The 18,074-nt window shown below is 45.2% G+C and overlaps 1 protein-coding gene across 1 annotated transcript in view; it reads left to right on the forward strand.

Moving 5' to 3' along the window:
- BEND7 (BEN domain containing 7) overlaps positions 1–6,683 on the forward strand; it is a 54,537-nt gene extending 47,854 nt beyond the window's left edge. Inside the window, exon 9 of the mRNA XM_019543975.1 lies at positions 5,449–6,683. Coding sequence (XP_019399520.1) covers positions 5,449–5,582 — 134 coding nt within the window. The 3' untranslated portion in view covers positions 5,583–6,683. The remainder of the gene's footprint in view (positions 1–5,448) is intronic.
- Positions 6,684–18,074: the final 11,391 nt, after the last annotated feature.

Here is an 18,074-nt window from a genome sequence, read left to right on the forward strand (position 1 = left end):
CTAGCTTTTTTTTTTTTTTTTTTTTTCCTGTTAAAGAATTCTTGACTACACGTCATGGTCAGGAGTCCTGGTTTTCTCTGTTTAAAAATCCAAAATTCTCTCCCCCGCCGTCTCTAGCTCTTCTGGAGCCCCTCACTCCCAACCTGCAGCCCCCCCGCCTTGCCAATGCCCTTCACTGCTGACTGACGTGTCGGGGGGGGTATGTGTGCCTCCCTAGATTTCTGTGTCCACAGCGGGGCGTGGGTCTGTAGTGTGGCCGGCCCAATGGATAAGACCTGGTGCTGGAGGGAGTGCCATGCTGCCATAGCCACCAAAGTGAGGCATGGCAGCAGGGTGGAGGTGTGCCCCCCGCTGCTGCCAGGCGAGCAGGGGGTGCCTGACCTTGGCATCCCAACGTTACCTCCTGTTCCAGGTCCTACCCACTGGGCTGGACAGGCAGCTCCTGCCTGGAGCTGGTCCAGCCAGGCTGCAGCCCCATGGTCTGTTGTGGGTGCAGAAATCTGTTGCGGGGGGTATGTGCATCTGTGAGTCCCCTTGCCATAGACTTACCTGGAGGAAGCCAAGGGATCTGCTAACCCCACTGCGTGGCTGCCACATGCATGTGTGTGTGTGTGCACATACACATGGCGGCCCCTGCGTCCTGCTCCCCCCAGACCCAGGCAGCCTCATGCAGGCTGAAACCATGCCAGCCTGCAAAGAGAAACCTGCGGTTTCCCGGGCTTTTCTCCTTTAAAAACCAAAATCTGCATTTTGCTGCAGCAAACAAAAAACACAGATCCCTGCTCATGATTTATTTACGACTTAGAATTTTGCCACGATGTAGCTTAATATTGCTAGAGCCAAGAAAAATGAAGGGAAATCTTGAATCATCAAATACTTAGGCTTTTGGGTAGATGGTTTTTTCCCCTCGGACCAGTCCAATATAATTAATGTTACTGAATTAAAGGATTAATTAGAGATTATATGTAAAACCTTTGTAGACGAAGTATTGGCCATTGACTGGTAGCCTGTATATGACATCTGGGCAGTACGGTGGCTGCAACTCCCCATGGTATTGTGGTGGCACCCTCACATGCTCAGTGGTCATGAGAGTGGCATTTGTCCCATGTCCTCTCAGCCCCTCTTACAAAAGGGACTTCATGTGTCATCGTTGCTGTAATGCTATGGGTTGGAGCACCAGCTGCCAGCGGTGGAGCCGTGTTGATTGAAATCCTGATGTTGGAGCACGTGCAGTTACTAAGGAGTAGGATCAGGGAAGCAGTTGCAAGGACAGGCAGCTACAGTCTTGTTCTGGCTTTGGCCCAGTGGGGGCTGGGAGCAAACTGTGACAGGAGTTGCTGTGCTGTTTTCTTGGCAAGCAGCTGAATGTTTCGTGGTGCTATTGTGATGATAGATGCAGGAAACTCTGGACTCAGAGGTTTCTTCCAATTGACATCCTGTTTGTTGCCTTTATCAGGGATGGAAGCAATTCTGGTGGCGGGGAACCCTAATAAATGTTGGTGATGTCTTGCAGTGTTATCATTGTTCTTGGATTTGTAGTCAGGTCCAGAGTTATTGCATTAGCGTCTACTTCTCACTTGATGGTCGTGCTAAAAATGAATATGATGCGAGGAAATGGCACATCTGGCTGGGGAGTCCTCTCCTCTTTTATATAAACCTTCTGGGCCATGTTTTTGGATGTGTGCATGCACTGTTCAACATATTGAATGCACACATTTCTCAGTTTTACTATTCATCTTGTGGTGTGTATTTCACCCTGTTGCCTTTGAGAGGATGTGGCGGTAAAAGCCTTCAATACTCATTTTATTGTTCAGTTTTGAGGGGGCAAATGAACTGCCCAGACATTAAGCCAAGCATCTGATTCACATCCATTGTCATGTACATACAGGCACCCCTTTATAGAATGTACTAATAGCTAATATTACACCATTCTTTGGAGCAAATAATTTTTAAGTGATATACAGGCAGTGTAAAGACAGCAGTTTTATAGAAAAGAGCCAAAACACAGATGTCTTCCATAGGGGATTCTTTTAAAGCAGATGGAAAATAACTTTTACAACAGTCTTTACCTACAGATTAGATCTCTTCTTCCCATGACTGGTTTCACTCAATGATCTAAGTGGCAGTTCATTCAAGACGAGACTTTGGTGTAATCTGATCGGGCATCTTGTCCCTTTTTAGATTGCAAGAGCGTTAGGAAAAAAATCTCTCTCCTAGTACAGTGGGGTCCCTGGTACATTAGGGTCTTGGTCTCTTTTGGGATCTCTAGGAATTCTCTTAAGACAAATAGTTAATCTAAAACAATGACAACACTAATATGTAAGTGCTCCTTAATGTAGGAAAAAACCTTTGGCCATATTGATTGGGATTCCCTGAAGGGAGTTTTGCAGGATCTGTCATGGGAAACAGATGGAGTGCTGCTTGGTTTCTTTATGGTGTGTATATAGAATGTGCTTGTAACTTTGGTATTCAAGAATTGAACCAAGTTAAAACACATACAAGTCCAGAACAATGGTCAACTAATAGGAAGTGTTATTGTAAAAATGGAAATCTCCAATATCTTTAATGTGTCTGTAGAGACAAATCTCTCTCAAGTCATTCTGTATGCATAGCAACATATTTATAGATGGATATAGATGGCTATATATATATAGATAGATAGATATATCAATAGAGATATGGAGAATATATGTTATCCTATAACGTGTATATATATATATGTGTGTGTATATATATATATATATAGGATAAATCTGGTTATTTTGTGACAGAGTGAGGAATTTCAGTACACAGAGAGGCTTAGACCTTACAGCTGCGAGCCATGGCTGATCCTGGACTCTGTACCACTAAGGCAGCATCCAGAGATTTTATTGTTTTCATAAGTTTAAATCCTTAACCCAAGAAAATGAATATTCTGCTGTTTCACTATTTAAGAGCCCAGATCCATGCCACAGCTTGAAAGCCACTTTGATGTTAATTATGCTCTTTGGGTTTATAAAATATAATTAGTTATGGGGCCATTAAACTGAGCTGGAAGAATTGCATCTGTTGAAATTAAACCGATCAAAATTTTGCTTTTATTTCAAACTTTGTCCATTAAAGTCCCAAAGAAAATACTCAGGCAACCATCTATCTGAGGCTTTGCAAAAACTCATACTAGCTAGACCTATAGTGAGAAAGGACTAGCAGCCCCAGCTAATTATTGCGGAGCAGCCAGTTGCGGTGGTTAGTACTGTATTTCAGTGACGCTGATTAGACTCGGAAGATTCAGAGATGCTGGCTAAACACTGAGCTAAGTGGATGTGGCTCTCCTTCAGACTTCTAGTACTTAGGGGAAATAGCAGTCATGACAGGAGTCTTCTCACCTTGACATACGGTTTACACTGAACAGCTGAATTTTGTGACGAATAAAGCCTTTTCCTGGTACACCCAATGCAGAAACAAATTCATTCCAGTTCCATAAGTAGAATTTGTGTATCTTCAGCTTAAATATTACACACTAAGGATGTATACAAGCCAGGACCACTAGAGGGTCTTCCTTAAGCCCTGGGCTTTGGGCTTAAGCAGTGCTGAAGAGTTTGCATAGCTCCTCAAAATAGGGTGAATTTCAGGATGTGAAAGAATTTGAGACCACTAAGGGGAGCAGAACAGCAAAATCCCAGTCCATGGGTCCTGGAGTGATACGGCTTTGTGAAAAGATGAGAACAAGCTCTTCTTGGTAAAGAAACAGATGATAAGGAAACAGCAATATGCCAATTCTATATGGGTTGCCTTCTTTTCTTTCCGAATACAATATGAAGAAAATGATACCTAAAAAAAAAAAGAAAAACCCTCTTCGAAACCTTAAATATAAATCCTTTATTGTAATATAAATCTTTATCCTTTCAGTGCATGATTGTACTAGTCTTCCCTTTTCATCTGGTTGTATTTGCCTCTTACACTGATTGATGTCTGTCTTCTATGTGCCCTGTGTTCTTACTTCTATAGTTGTAATTCTTCTGTCCATCTTCCATTGTTCTGTTTGGGGAAAAAAATTCTTAAAGTGGTTTAAAAAAAGATGGGATATAATCATACAACTTATCTTTGGTTTTTATTCTGCCATATATGCATTTAGAGTAACGGGATTTTTCAAGTTTTCGAAAGGACGGCCCAAAGTACATACTGTAGGCTTAAAATTCATGCGGTGCTTTGTTCCCCTCTTTAGAACTGTGTAACTTCAAAGCAGCAAGCATTGTAGTGCAGTTTGTACGATATTCTAATGCAGCCGTTTGCCTCTGAATTCATGTGTTCTGCATTTTGCTATCCAGACCTCTATTCAAAAACTCTCTATATAATAGGCTCTTTTTATTTGCTTTTTAGACAACTAAACTGCTCTAAGTGATACCCAACAATGGCCACCTAAACATGCACACCAGCACTTTTCCAGCCCCATAGATAATGTGTGTGAGCCTTTAACTCCTAACTCAACTAGATTAATTTCTAACACAATTTTGGGAAATGACTGAACTAATTCGGTTGGTTCTTTTTTTCTCCCCTGCCCTCTAATTTCTTTTAATCCTCTCTTTCTTCAGGTAACATTTTTGAGACCCCAACAGATAACCTGGTAGACACAAAAGCAGACTTTTCTGCTTAAATTTTACTTCCTACGTCAGTGCTTCATTAGCAGACACAAACATCCTTCAGTTTGAATGGCGTTCCTGCAAGATGGGTGTGAGCGTTTCAGTCTGCTGCGAGGTGTGGATGTCCTGTGCTGTTCTCTCTTCGAGTCCGAGTTGTTTCACATACTTGCTACATGACATGGAACAATAAAGGCACCAAATTGTTTCAAGATTTTTTTTTTTTTTTTTTTTTTTGCATCTTAACTAGAAATGAGTTGCTCAGTATGAAGTATATTCCTAACTAGTATGGTATCCACTGCTGCTGGATGAATTCCCTTGCCTTTGATTTTCCTCCATGATTGTATGCATGCTGAGCATATTGCATCTTAAATTATACAGAAGCGAAAGAACACAGATGGATGACTGTCTTCCCACCCAAGGGAGTTACGATGGCATCTCTCTTCTTCATGGGTCAAGGAAGCTAATAGAAGTGGTTGGTTAGGCAAATTGGTTAGTCCTTTTGGTTCTGAAGACCCACTTTTCAATTCTGAGTGCTGTTTCTCTGAAGACAAATGGTACAAACTTCCAGTCGTACACCATCTAGCGTAGGAGGCAGTTAATGAATGTAGCCATATGGAGGTGAAAGCAGAGTGCAAGATGATAATGTCCATTTCCTACCGCGGTGATATTTACAAGGCATTTGTGACACTCCCAAGCCCAGAGCCGAGTGAGGCAGCTTGCCAAGCAGTTTCATTTTGCAGACTATTTCAGAAGACCCTTCTTTCCCTACCTTCCCCCCAGCCTCTCCAAATCCCTCACTGTAAGGATCTCAAAATGTTTTATTTTACAGACCACCAGGAAAGGGACCACCACCCTCTGCTGGGTCACAGACCATGGTTTGAGAACCACAGCTCTTGCAAACCAGAGGCCACCTATGAAAACCTCCATCCAGACTGGCACTCTGTTGACAGTCTCAGCAGTTAGGATGAGCGAATCAAGCCAGAGATTGAACTACCTTCTCAGAGAGAGAGGTGGTTCCTTCAGGTGAGGGAGGAGGCAATAGCTCATGTCGTCGTCAGGGCAGCCTATAACTCTCCATCTTTCACTAGCACTAAATTCACTTTAAAAAAGATAGGGGGAAAACCTATAGGAAGGTTCTTACCCGGCAGACTATATTGATCCCTGGCCAATTAACTAAGACAATGCATTTCCTGGAACTCAGCAGACAGATTGCTGAAGCTTTTGCCACTATTTTGTTTTCCTTCATATATTTGAGGCCTATCATGAAGCTTTCTCCTTGAAACCGTTTGGCCTTTTTATGGTTGTTTTTAACTGAAGTGCTATTACAGGAAGTGGGATTTTTTTTTTTCCAAAATATTTTAAGTTTTTTTGGCGGCTTCTCTCAAGGAACTATTTCTTCTGAACATTCATTGACAAACAGGCCTGAGCATCAGACATCCTGAATGCCCACAAATAACACTGAAGCCTTCAGGAGCTGCAGGTTCTCTCGGCACCTTTTGAAAATGAGACCGTCAAGCATTCCCCACCTATTTAAAAATGTATTGTTAAAGGCAACAATGTTCTCTGTAAAACTGTGGAATATATTGAATGTGCACTGCAGACCTTAAAAGAGCATTTCCTTCAAAGTCTGGTGTGGCCACTTCCCCTACGCCTTGTAATCCCTGTGCTCCGGGGAGAGTGGCAGGGAGCCACAAGGTCCATGCGGCGAGTTGGTCCAGGCCAGAGCAGAATGCTAACACGGCAGAATCAGCATTTTGTAAATTTTGAGATTGCATTTGTGTTTACTTACTGTGACTACTGTTCAGACTTTCTTCGGAAATCTTTTTATAGGGTTTATTAGAGAGAAAAAATCATTCCATATTTAGGTAAAACGTCTCAATCTTCTGTATATATGTTTTATTAATATGTAAATATTTAGATATTTTTAAATGACTATGTTCTTAATAAAACAACAAGGGACTAGTTGTGAAATGGTGTATAACATTGTGTCGTGTTACGGATCTCTGGGAAACCCTCTTTGTCAGTTCAGAAAAGAAAAACCCACAATAAATAACAGTAATTGAGCATGCGTTTCCTGTGTTGTGTACTTGACGCCTATTTCAGATAGGGTTACCTGTTAACAAAAAGGTTTTAATTCATATTCTAACAACCTTGTGCAAGAGAAGTGGCATTTGCATGGGGGGGGGGGTCTGTAAGTTAACCAACAAAAAGATTTTCCGGACTGCCTGAGATTTAAACTATTCTGCCTGCCAATCGGAACAACGGCGATATCAAATCTCATAATAACTCTTGAGCAGTAAGTACTGATATGCTTGAAGTCTAATTTTAATTGAATTAGGTGTTTTTATAATCTTCACATAAAAGGTTAAGCTCTGCTTCTATGGAAACACCACAGAGGAAGGACAAACCAGCATTCATATGGTAAAGTAGCTGCACCACATATGCCTTGGTAACTTGCTATCACACCACATCCACTGTGGTTTAGCCTTAGAAAATATTTCCTGCATAAAACATGTTCCTCAGTCAGTTACAAGGGTCTGTTGAAGTAGAGGAGCAACCAACTATACCTTATCCATTTTACAGGAGCAGCACCAAGGAGCAGTAGCTAGCAAAGGTCCTGCTGGTCATTCTGTTCTAGACCTCAGAGGCTGCATCGAGTAGTGAAACCTGGTACACATTTGTGTCGTCTACATGCGTCGGCTAAGTCACTTTTAGTTGTAACACATTCATATAATTAACTCAATTTGCCTCTTCTCCAGCTGATTTTAAAAAACCTAACATTGGCTCCAAATGAGTTTTCTACTTCATACGATTAATGCTCATCCACCCTGATAGAACAAATCTTGCAAACAACCAAATATGGGATTAATTTTGCTGACTGGCCATGCACTGTGCTTCTCAAATCATCTCAGTGTGATTTTGCTTGGTTTTAAGTTTTAAAAGTAAAAGACAACGTGAAATTATCTGTGGTGGTAAATGTAAAAATGCATTTACAGAAACATGACAAGTGCGAGTGTGACAGTAATGAAAACCAATCCACAGCACATCTTATCTTTGCTTTATTACACGGCCTCCTGAGATCACAGGGAACTGGACTTGATGACTCTTCCAGTCCAGTGTTTCTGCAGAGTAAATAGCAAATATTATTGTAGGGTTACCATTTCACACAGTTGAAACAGCTATATAAGCTCTGGCAAAGTAATTAGCTTCTCCACATGTGCTACAATGAAAGCTTCAGTGACTAATGCCAGGTCGTTTAGATAATATGTTCATCTAACCTATTTACAGGACACAAGAGATCATTGCTTTGGGGGAAAAATCCTTCTGCAGCTTAACAGGAAAAGGATATCCTCCCTGTAACATGAAAGGAAACTGGAGCCTGGGCTTTATAAAAAATGCATTAATTGCAAGACAAGAAGAAACCTATCTGACGTGTAACTGCCTTTGACACATTGGTTTAGAAGCAATAGCTGGTTGAGCCTTGGGGACATTAGGAAAAACTGCATTGAAGCCAAGCTAGACTACTGTAGGGAGCTACAGCTTGCCAGTGCCACAGTAGCTAAGATTGAAGGCAGGAGAAGAAAATAGTATACATTTTTAAAGAGGGAGCAATATTATGACTTGTTATTGTTACTCAAAAATTTCGCTTAGCTGACATAAGGAGTGTGTTCATTGCATGTTGGACAAGGATTTTTTTTCACATTTGACATTACATGGCGGTGTGTCTTGGACAAATCCCTGCCTTGGGTTTCAGCAATACTTTAATTTTGCTCCTAGCTCTGCCATTAGCTACAAAGTGACGCATCCATGGTTTCCTTTCTCTGCAACATGAATAGCTATTTACCTTCTTTTTGAGAGTGCTATGAAATATATGCATGGAAAAGATTAAAAAGGAGAATTAAGTGGTGGTGATGTTATCGCTGCCATAGACCTGGACCTAGCAAGAAAGAGCATCGCTTGCTTACCAGAACAGAGGTAAGACTGTCAATCAGCAGATGGCCATTGGTGAGACTGCCCCCCCAACCCCTCCAACATGAAACCTTCCTGAGCAAGCCAATTTGAAGCTCGTAACAAGGGGGGCCTAGTGCTTTGTCTACTCCATCCCTGGTTATCACGAGCAATGGACACAGTGAGGACCTGGCATCCAAACATCTGTTCAAACGAAGTCTCATTGCACTAAGTGCTCCCAAAACAAATAAATGGTGGCTTGGAAGCATCTTCAGCAATAGCCTGGCTCTGATTTTTATGGTTCCACTGAGGGATTTTTCTCCGTGTAGCTAGAAACTGACAGACTGTATTAGCCCCTTCACCTGTCACCACTGTATGCTGTAGCATTGGAGAGAGATCCCAGATTATTTTTTTACAAGTAGGTCAGGTATGATTTCTTATCTGCTGAATGCTAATAAAAACCACTGATGTGAAACCTGTAACATTATATGTATAAATAATTTAGCTCAGCTGTGTAAACATTGATTCTGTGCTTTAAAAGGAGGAAATAGTTTCATTGACTTTTTCTCTGTGGATGTGTTGTTATGGACCATTGCAAACGGACTATTGCAAAATTGGTTAGTACTCAGAAATCTGGAAGAGAAACTTGTATTTCTATTACAGTTCCCTTCTACGCAGAGGGCTTGGGCCAAGAGCCTCAAAGGAATTTAAGAATCCATGTGTATTTAGGTCCATAATTGCCATTAAGATCAATAGGTATTAAGCACCTAAAAACACATTTGAGGATCTGAGCTACTGGTCTGAAATACAAACCGTAGCACAGGTGTTTAGGTTTTTCAATATCTGTAGGAACTATGCTTTCTTACTCAACTTCTGCTTTTAGCTAGTCTACCTTAAGCAGATAGCCTTGTTAGGTCTGTGAGTTGGCTGCATGAAAGAAGCCATAATCTCAGTGGAGAGAATAATCCTTGCTTCCTGAGCTCCTGAACTCACTGGCTGCGTCTACACGAGATGCAGTAGCATCGTGTGGCAGGAAGTGTGCTACATCACTACTGCACAGTAGTCATAAGCTACTGCTCAGTCAGCATCACAAAAAAGCTGTTCCTCGGCACAACTGCACAGTAACTCAGTCGTTTAGTACTTGCTTATACAACTATGCAGTAATGACTATGCAGTCAGCATCTCATGTAGACGCCACCGCTGAGAGCTTTACCAGTGGGGGCAATAGGAGTATAGTGGGGCCAGCACCAAGTTCTTTGAAAAGCGCTAACCTGGATTTTTGGAAAGGGAAATTTGCAGACTGGACCACTCCAGTGTACCATCCCATAGTGCTAGCTGAGCATGGCATAATGATAGACCACGTCATCTGCATTTGCCAGGGTCCTGGAGGAGGAATTCTACCAAACCAACATAATGAATAATGTGACTTTTCCTCAGTTCACCAGGGACCAAAATCTTGCATTTCAGTTGAGAGATCCTTGAGGCAGGGTTACCATATTTCCAGTTCCAAAAAAGACGACACCTGTCACATGGAGGGGGTGATATGCCAGTACCCTGCCCCTGCCCATTCTGTTGCCTTCAATCCTAAGCCACAGCCCCTCCCCCCACCACCACCCCAGCCCCACCAGTGCCCTTCACTCCTAAACCACAGTACCCTGCTCCCCCTGGGCAATGCTGGTGCCCTTCATTCCCAACCTGCAGCCCCCCTGGTGCTGCCAGTGCCCTGTACACCTGACCCACAGTCTCCCCCCACCCCCTCCAGTGCCCCTCACTCCCAACAGCACCGCCAGTGCTCAGCTCCAGCCTTCCAGCATCTCCCAGCTGCATCGCCCCTGTGAGCGCAGGCACCGGTCTGGCCACACAGCTCCCTGCTGCCCCAAAGGGCCCCCCTCAATCCCTTCCTCTACTGGAGGGGCAGGCACTGCTGCAGCCCCAGCACCCAGACAGCTTCCTCCAGCGCTGGCAGGAACCTGTCCACACACATGTGCATATATGCACGTACACATTCATGCACGTGTGCATAAGCACACACGCACATGCATGCACTCTCCCCCCAGTCATCCAAGTAGTCCCAAAGCCCTGGCCCTCCAACCCCTGCCCCCCACAGACTTACCTGCATGCAGCTGCTAGGGCTGCTCCCACCACCCTGCCTGCCTGCATGCCAACCACATGTGTGTGAACACTACCTCCGGTCACCCTCCCCACCAGCCCCAAACAGCTCCTTGCTAGGGCAAGCCAGGAAGTACCGGAAAAAACTTTGAAGCTGATCATATTTAAAAAAACCCACCCAGATGGAGATCAGAGGATCCAAAAAGAAGATACATCTGGAAAATCCTAGATGTATGGTAACCCTACTTGAGGGCAGCGCTCATCTCTTCTTTTAGCTCTGCCCACATTGAGCCCACTGCTAGTCTTCAAATGATAATCTTCTCTGTTGTCTTCTCTGCACCATGCTAAGTCCTCTTCTGCGACAAAAGACCAAAGTAAAATGCTGAGAGGCTTAGTGCCCAGCTGTCATTATCGCCTTCCTGGGTTTCAGGGCAGAGGGAAGAAGAAAACCACACTGTCACTGTAGAAGTTACTGTAAGAAAAAGGAGTATAACCTGACAATAGCAAAAATGCATCTGCTCATATCTTGGATGCTGGGCCCAGACTTCCAGCCAAAATCCACAGCACAGAAAATGACTGCATCGTGGAGGAGTAACAGAGTATAGAAATGAAGATAAATGAACTGGGCTCATCTGACTGTGAACGATGGGCAAAAAACCTGGAATCCAAAACACCAAGCAAATGTCGAACAGCAACCACATTGGCTCCTAGATGGCACATGGCAGCCATGAGACCCTCTGGAGAGAGCATTACCAGAGATTATAAACTGGTTTGGCAGGTAGCAAGCTCTTGGCCTTATCTCAGGCCCATTACTTGCCAAACTGGTTCATAATCTTTTGTAATGCCCTCTGGAGAGGCGCTTAATCCTTCACTGAATGATCATTGTGCCCTCCCCCGTGACTCGTCCTATTGGGACTTCACCTTAATTAATTTGCACAACTAGGATCATCGCATAAAGCTAACCTCATGCTCCCATTTTCATGACAGGTTCAAAGGAAGGGGGAGAGAAGGTGGCCTCTTTTTTTCTTCGCAGCAACCCTCTGAGCAGCATATTGCCAGGTGACCCTAGAAGCAACTCCTCCCCTTTCCCATTGGAGTCTTGGCATTCGTGGTGCTGGGTGGCTCAGGGACTTGGCTGTAAGGTACAGATCCCTTCACCCGTGATGTCCCAGATCCAATCTAGCTCAGGCCACTGGTGATAAAAAGTGGCCCGTGGAAAGTAGAGTGAGTGGTTGGGATGTCTCCCAGGGGCAGATACCTGTACCCAAGAGCATCACTACACCTGGTGTTGCTCGTAGTCACAGCAGGGAGAGCCAGGGGTGAATTAGGCAAGGAAACTGGCCCACTGTCTCACTGTGAGAGGTGCTCTCCTTCCATGTAAAGTTCAGGGAAAAACTCACTGTATTCTTGCCGGGGCTGTATCTGTCTTTATGAAGCAACAGCAGCTAGTAATCCCTGGAGCTGCCAAGCAAACAACTTTCCCAAGCGGTAGGGGGTCTTCAGGAGGCACTGGACTTCACTGGAGGTAACTTTTCTCCACCCCAACATGCATGCATGAACTTGATGCAAAAGGGACCGCCAACACAAGTCAAAGTGCTCGTTCGGGATTAGTGGAAGGGTCTGATGTCCTGCACAGATGTGCAGGAGCTCTATGATCAGCTGCCCCGACAGAAGTGTGGGCCAGCAGGAGCTGGGAAGTCCTCCAAGGAAACCTGCTTCCTTAGCCTCTGAAGGGAATAGGGCCATTCAGCAGACACCTTCCTCATGACTTCCTCAGCCAGCTGGTTGATGCTTTCTGGGGCTCATGCTGCTTTCCCCTGGCCCCACACTTCCCAGATGAAGATAAGAACGTCAGTCTGGATATTAATGTGAGAGGACCCAGACTGACAGCCCGGGAGACTGCAGCTCTGTGTTCATTCCCACAAAAGATTCACAAAGACAGCTTTGACCCTGGTGAGAAGGGGTTGCCCCCCAGCATCCTGTGGCATGTGACAAAAGGCTCGGCTATTAATGCTCGTGGAGCCCTGACAGTGCGCCAAGTGCTACATTAGCACCAAATAAGCAGGCCCAAACCAAAGGACTTTAACTGCACATACCTATTCACAGAGGGCTTGGAGGAGAAACTCATAAAAAGCTAGAGGTGCCCAGGCAGTACGGTGAGGGGACCACAGGGATGACTGATGGCTCCCCTCACTCTGCCCGGGACAGAGACTAGAATTGTTGCCCCTGGGGCTACTTCACCTCAAAAGAGAAGTTAACATGTCTGGCCTCGCTGCCAAAGAGCCTTAAGGCCAAGACAGCAAGAGGCAAACGTCCTGCACAGGTGAAACACTCTGGGCATTTATACATGTGCTCCAGAAGGCGGCGGGGGGGCACTACTTAAAGCACTTGGAGCATCACATGTATCGGCATCCCGCCACTGAAAAATGGCAGCAGGGGCACTCTAAAGCTCCTTGAATAAACTTTAGTTCAAGTGCCCCTGCTGCTGTTTTTCAGTGCAGGGACACTGATACAAGTGACGCTGGAGTCTGCTGGAGCGCAGTAATTACCACGCTCCAGCAGACTCAGTCGATTAATTGCATCTTCTCCGACACACTGTATTTACAATGTGTTGGAGCAGCCTTGATGCACATGTATAGGCACCCTTTGTCACCCTGTTCTTTTTCACATCACGAACAATTCTCAGCACACCAGCCTCTCATGACCTTTTCTTGGGTGGCATTTGGGAGTGGCTACCTGAAAGGTGGGCTCATGAATCACCAGCAAAGAGCTGTTATGGGAGGGGATTTTCAAAGGGGAGTCTACTCCATGGTAAGGAGCAGATTCCTAGTGGCAGACACTTGTCAAACATCCCTTGTGCTGTGAACTGCCCCTCCACAGTACAGTGCAAGGACTGGGTGGCACGGATCCCAGCACCTGGCACTGGTCCATGGTCAGGGTGAGGGTTAGTGGAGGAGCCTCTGGGCCTGGCACTTAGATGGTACTACAGCCAGGGGCAATGGCACAGTAGGAAACAGCAGGGAGGTAACAGCCTGAGACAGCGTTGCAGTGAGGGACACCGCAGAGACAGTCCTTAGCACTGCCAAAGCTGTAACTGGTGGAGCTGGGCTAGTCTGTAGACAGAGACACCAGACTAGGTAGTGGCAGAGGTGACCGGCAGTGCGGAAACCTAGAGAGATGGCTTTTCTTATTATTCAGTATTACTGTGGGGTATTCCCAGATCAAAGCTGTGTTCCTTTTCCCCTTGCTGAAGTTTTCTTTCATACACAGACTCCGTGCTTGCCAGAGAGGAAGCATTGCCTGTTAAGGACACCCAGTAAAAGTCTTTCATTTTCCCAAGGTGTTTGGATGGCGACGATGTCTTTTAAAAGGAAGCCCCAGAGACAGCAACATCCCTTTTGTGGCAGGGTTGTGGTAAGAATTATTTCTATCATCTATTTTGAGGCACACAAGTGCTCTGCGATCTGAGCTCCTGGGATGTCACTGGAAGAAAAGGTGCTTGTAGTGGAGGGGGATGATAGCAAATCTCCCTGAAACAACTGCTTTCTTCAGCAGTCACTCCAGTTTCATACAGGCCTTGGAAACCTCTGCAAGGAAGAGCGGGATAAAATACCCTGTTGTTGTGACTGCCTGCCAGGGTGCCACTGTGCCACTTAGCCCCGGGCAGGGAACGAGGCTGTCAGCCTGCCCCAGGGGAAGCACCAGGAGGTTGTTATCGGTTTGGGTGGTGGAGCTGGCCAGCTCCCTTGGCTGGTATGTAGGAAGGTGGAGCCAGGGCTTTGCCTCCTCCTCAGCCTCTTAGGGCCCTGTGTATTTCTACCAGCAGTCCCCAAACTCCAGAGTTTCACTACTCCCTCCTCGTATGGGGGACAGGCTTCTGGCAGCTTGGTGAGAGCTGGAGTGGCCAACATCTCTTCTCTGCTGGTGATAATGAACATGTAATAGCTGTAGCAGAAATCTGGCAGACACTCATCTCATCCCCTAAATGCTTAAATAAACCAGGAAACCATTACGACTAGAGTGCAAGAGATCAGAGAGTTTCACATAGCATGAATGAAATAGCCGAGCACGTAGCGTCAACACAGAGATGCAGAGGTCTCCTGAAATACCATTGCTATTCTTCTTTATTCTTTGTACTGCAGACGAGCTCCAGTTACGACTAGCATGGGACCATAGCTCCACCGTGCTTGTCCCTTTATATACACTTGGGAAAAAGACCCGTGTGCCCTACCTCTCCCCTTTCATGTGAGACGGTGTCCCTTGTTCACTTGATGCCCTGAAACAAGTCACTGCTCTCTCTCTAACTTGTTAGGCAAGTGAAGTCTGACCACATGCAGACATATATATACATGCCTTGAAGAAAGCAGGGTAGATTTGCACCTTATAAGCTAACCAAATTATATATACATCCAGTCTGTGGATGATGTTTTTTCCTGCAGTTTCCCATTCAAACCTGAGAACAGCCACCCTCAGGCCAGTGATGGAGGTAAAGGTGCTCTGCAGCTGGTGTCAGAGTAGTGTTCATCTGTTCTCCAACACAGGGATCATCCAGTCCGTCCAATGGAGATAGCAGAAGAGCACTGTAAGCAGATGATGGGGTATAAGACATTGGTGGAATTGCAAGTGAATGAACCTTGGATGTTATAATCCATGTTACTTGGTCCAGTGACGATGCGGAGTTGGGGCACACAAGGTATTTGGGTCTGCTGCCAGGCCTGGTGCCTCAGTGAGACTGGGAGTTGGGTAAGATGTTGCTTGAGAGAGATCATTTGAGGTTGCAGGGCTGTCTATAAACCAGGACTGGTTTGTCCCCCATGACTACTTGGAGACAATCATCCTTTTGCAGGAGAGATTGGAGACCATTAATGATATATCTAAGACTGGTTTTTAACCATTTTTTCATTTGCAAACCCCTACAACATTTTAAATGGAGGTGCAGACCCCTTTGGAAATTTAGAATGGAAGTGCAGATCCCTTTGAATTGTCACATACTTTTGATTGATCATAGTCATCTTTCGCGGACCTCTTAGACAGTCTGTGGACCCCCAGGTGTCTAGGAACCACAGATTGAAAGCCACTGGTCTAAGGTGTTCAAGGCAGGGGTTGTAGGTGATAGGGACTCTGTTGTCCTTGTCCTGGGGTTAGTATTGTAGCAGGTCAGAGCAGGGTTGTATTGTAATTGTAGGAATCCCCGCTCCACCTTAAAGTATATATCCCAGTTGGTGGGTTCAGAGCAGATACAATTATAACATAGAGTTTGGCTAGACAATGGATTTAATAGTGTGCTTAGGATGAAAACGGGTGGTGTGAAGTTGGTTGGTTTTGCATACAATGTAGTGGTGATGTGGCCATTGCAAACCTTCATGGTAGTGTTTAAAAAATGAATTTGTTGGGTAGAGTATTCCAGAGTTATTTTGATGGATGAGTGGAAGAGGTTAAAGTCCTAGTGAAATTTCTCTAGTGATTACTTCCATGTATCCATACAATGAAGATGTCATCAATGCACCATCCACAGACTGGATTGTGTTCAGTATGGTTTAAACAGGGACTATGGATTTTTATTCCGTTACCTGGGCTAGCTCTGGTGACTCCTTTGTTCCTATGGGTTTAAGGTTTGTTTGCTTGTCTCTCCCATTACTGCCTACCCCCACCCCACACTTTCTCCCCGTCTCTCTTTTCTCTCCCCCTTCCTCCCTTGTCTTTTGTATTTTAATTTCTCTCTCTTTATACTCTGCTTTCTATATGTCCAGTCAAAATATATGATGAAGTGAGCTTCAATTCACAAAAACTTGTGCTACATATATAGATCAAGTAGAAGGCAGGATAGATTTGCACCTTATAACCAACAGTTCTCTCTCTCTTTATGTCCTTTGGTTATAAAGTGCAAATCTATACTGACTTCTACTTGACTTCAGACTAATGCAGCTAACTACACCTCTCTGGGCGCATCTACATGAGATGGTACGTCAGCAACATAGTGACAGCAGGCACAAACCGTGTTGCCGCAGCCACATCACTGTAGCAATGCACTCCCTCGCTATCGCATTATAGTGCAAAGTAGCAGCTAAAAATAACCGCGTGCTGTTAGCACAGCGCAGTAGTGGCTATTACTGTGCCATCATTAAGCACTTCCTAAAGGCATGTGTAGATGCTCCCTCTGTATACAAACTTGCCACCCACTAGTAACCACCCTTGGAGAATCTGTAGAAGACACTATGTATGTCTACTGTTGTTAGCAAAGGGATTTTGGAGAAAGGGAACAGAGTTCATTCACATCAAACTCAGATCTAGTTCTCTACTGCCTTTTGTTCTGAGTCACTGATACCTGTTCACAGTGCATGGGAAATAGTAGTATTCCTATCTGGACCTATTTCCACTCTTATTTCCATTTTGCACAGGGGTGTGTAGAAGCTGACGGACTTACTGAGAGGATACTGGGGTAGTAGACCTTGGCTATGATCCAGCATGGCAATCCCAGGTTCCTATGAAACAAGGAGCAAGGAAGTGAAGAGTCAAGACCTTAGCAAGAGTGACAGCTGGTGACACTCACTGTCAGCAATGGAGTTATGTTGATTTACCCAGTCCTGCTTCTGGAGGGGCTGGACGTGTGAAATTCAATAGGTCCAGATGCTCTCCACCCCAGGGTGTTGAGGGAGCTAGCAGGGGTTATTGCAGGGCCCTTGGCTCGGCTTTACGAGCACTCATGGTGCTCGGGCCAGGTGCCAGGTGATTGGAAGATAGCCAACGTGGTCCCCATCTTTAAAAAAGGGAGGAGGGAGGACCCGGGCAACTATAGCCCTGTCAGTCTTACCTCAATCCTAGGGAAATTCTTTGAGAAGATCATCATGGAGCACATCTGCGATGGGCCGGCCTCAGAGATGATGCTCAAGGGCAACCAGCACAGTTTCATTATGGGCAGGTCATGTCAGACCAACCTGATTGCCTTTTATGATCAGGTCACAAAAGTCTTGGATGCAGGTGTTGCCGTGGATGTAGTCTTTCTGGACTTCAGCAAGGCCTTTGTCACCATCTCCCACCCCATCCTCATTAAAAAATTGGGTGACTGCGGCATTGAAGCCTACACAGTCAGATGGATTGCAGATTGGCTGAAGGGTCGTACTCAGAGTGGTGGTGGACGGGTCATATTCGACCTGGGGAGAAGTGGGCAGCGGAGTGCCCCAGGGCTCGGTCCTTGGGCCCGTGCTATTCAATCTCTTTATCAGTGATTTGGACAACGGGGTGAAAAGCAACCTGTTTAAATTCGCTGATGATACCAAAATTTGGGGTGAGGTGACCACGCTAGTAGGCTAGTAGGGTGGGAAAGACTTCAGCAAGATCTGGATAGGTTACAGGAGTGGACTAACAAAAGCAGGATGCGTTTCAATACTGACAAGTGCA

This window comes from Crocodylus porosus, unplaced genomic scaffold (genome assembly GCF_001723895.1).
Source record: "Crocodylus porosus isolate Cpor-Errol unplaced genomic scaffold, CroPor_comp1, whole genome shotgun sequence".
In the NCBI taxonomy this organism is placed as follows: Eukaryota; Metazoa; Chordata; order Crocodylia; family Crocodylidae; genus Crocodylus; species Crocodylus porosus.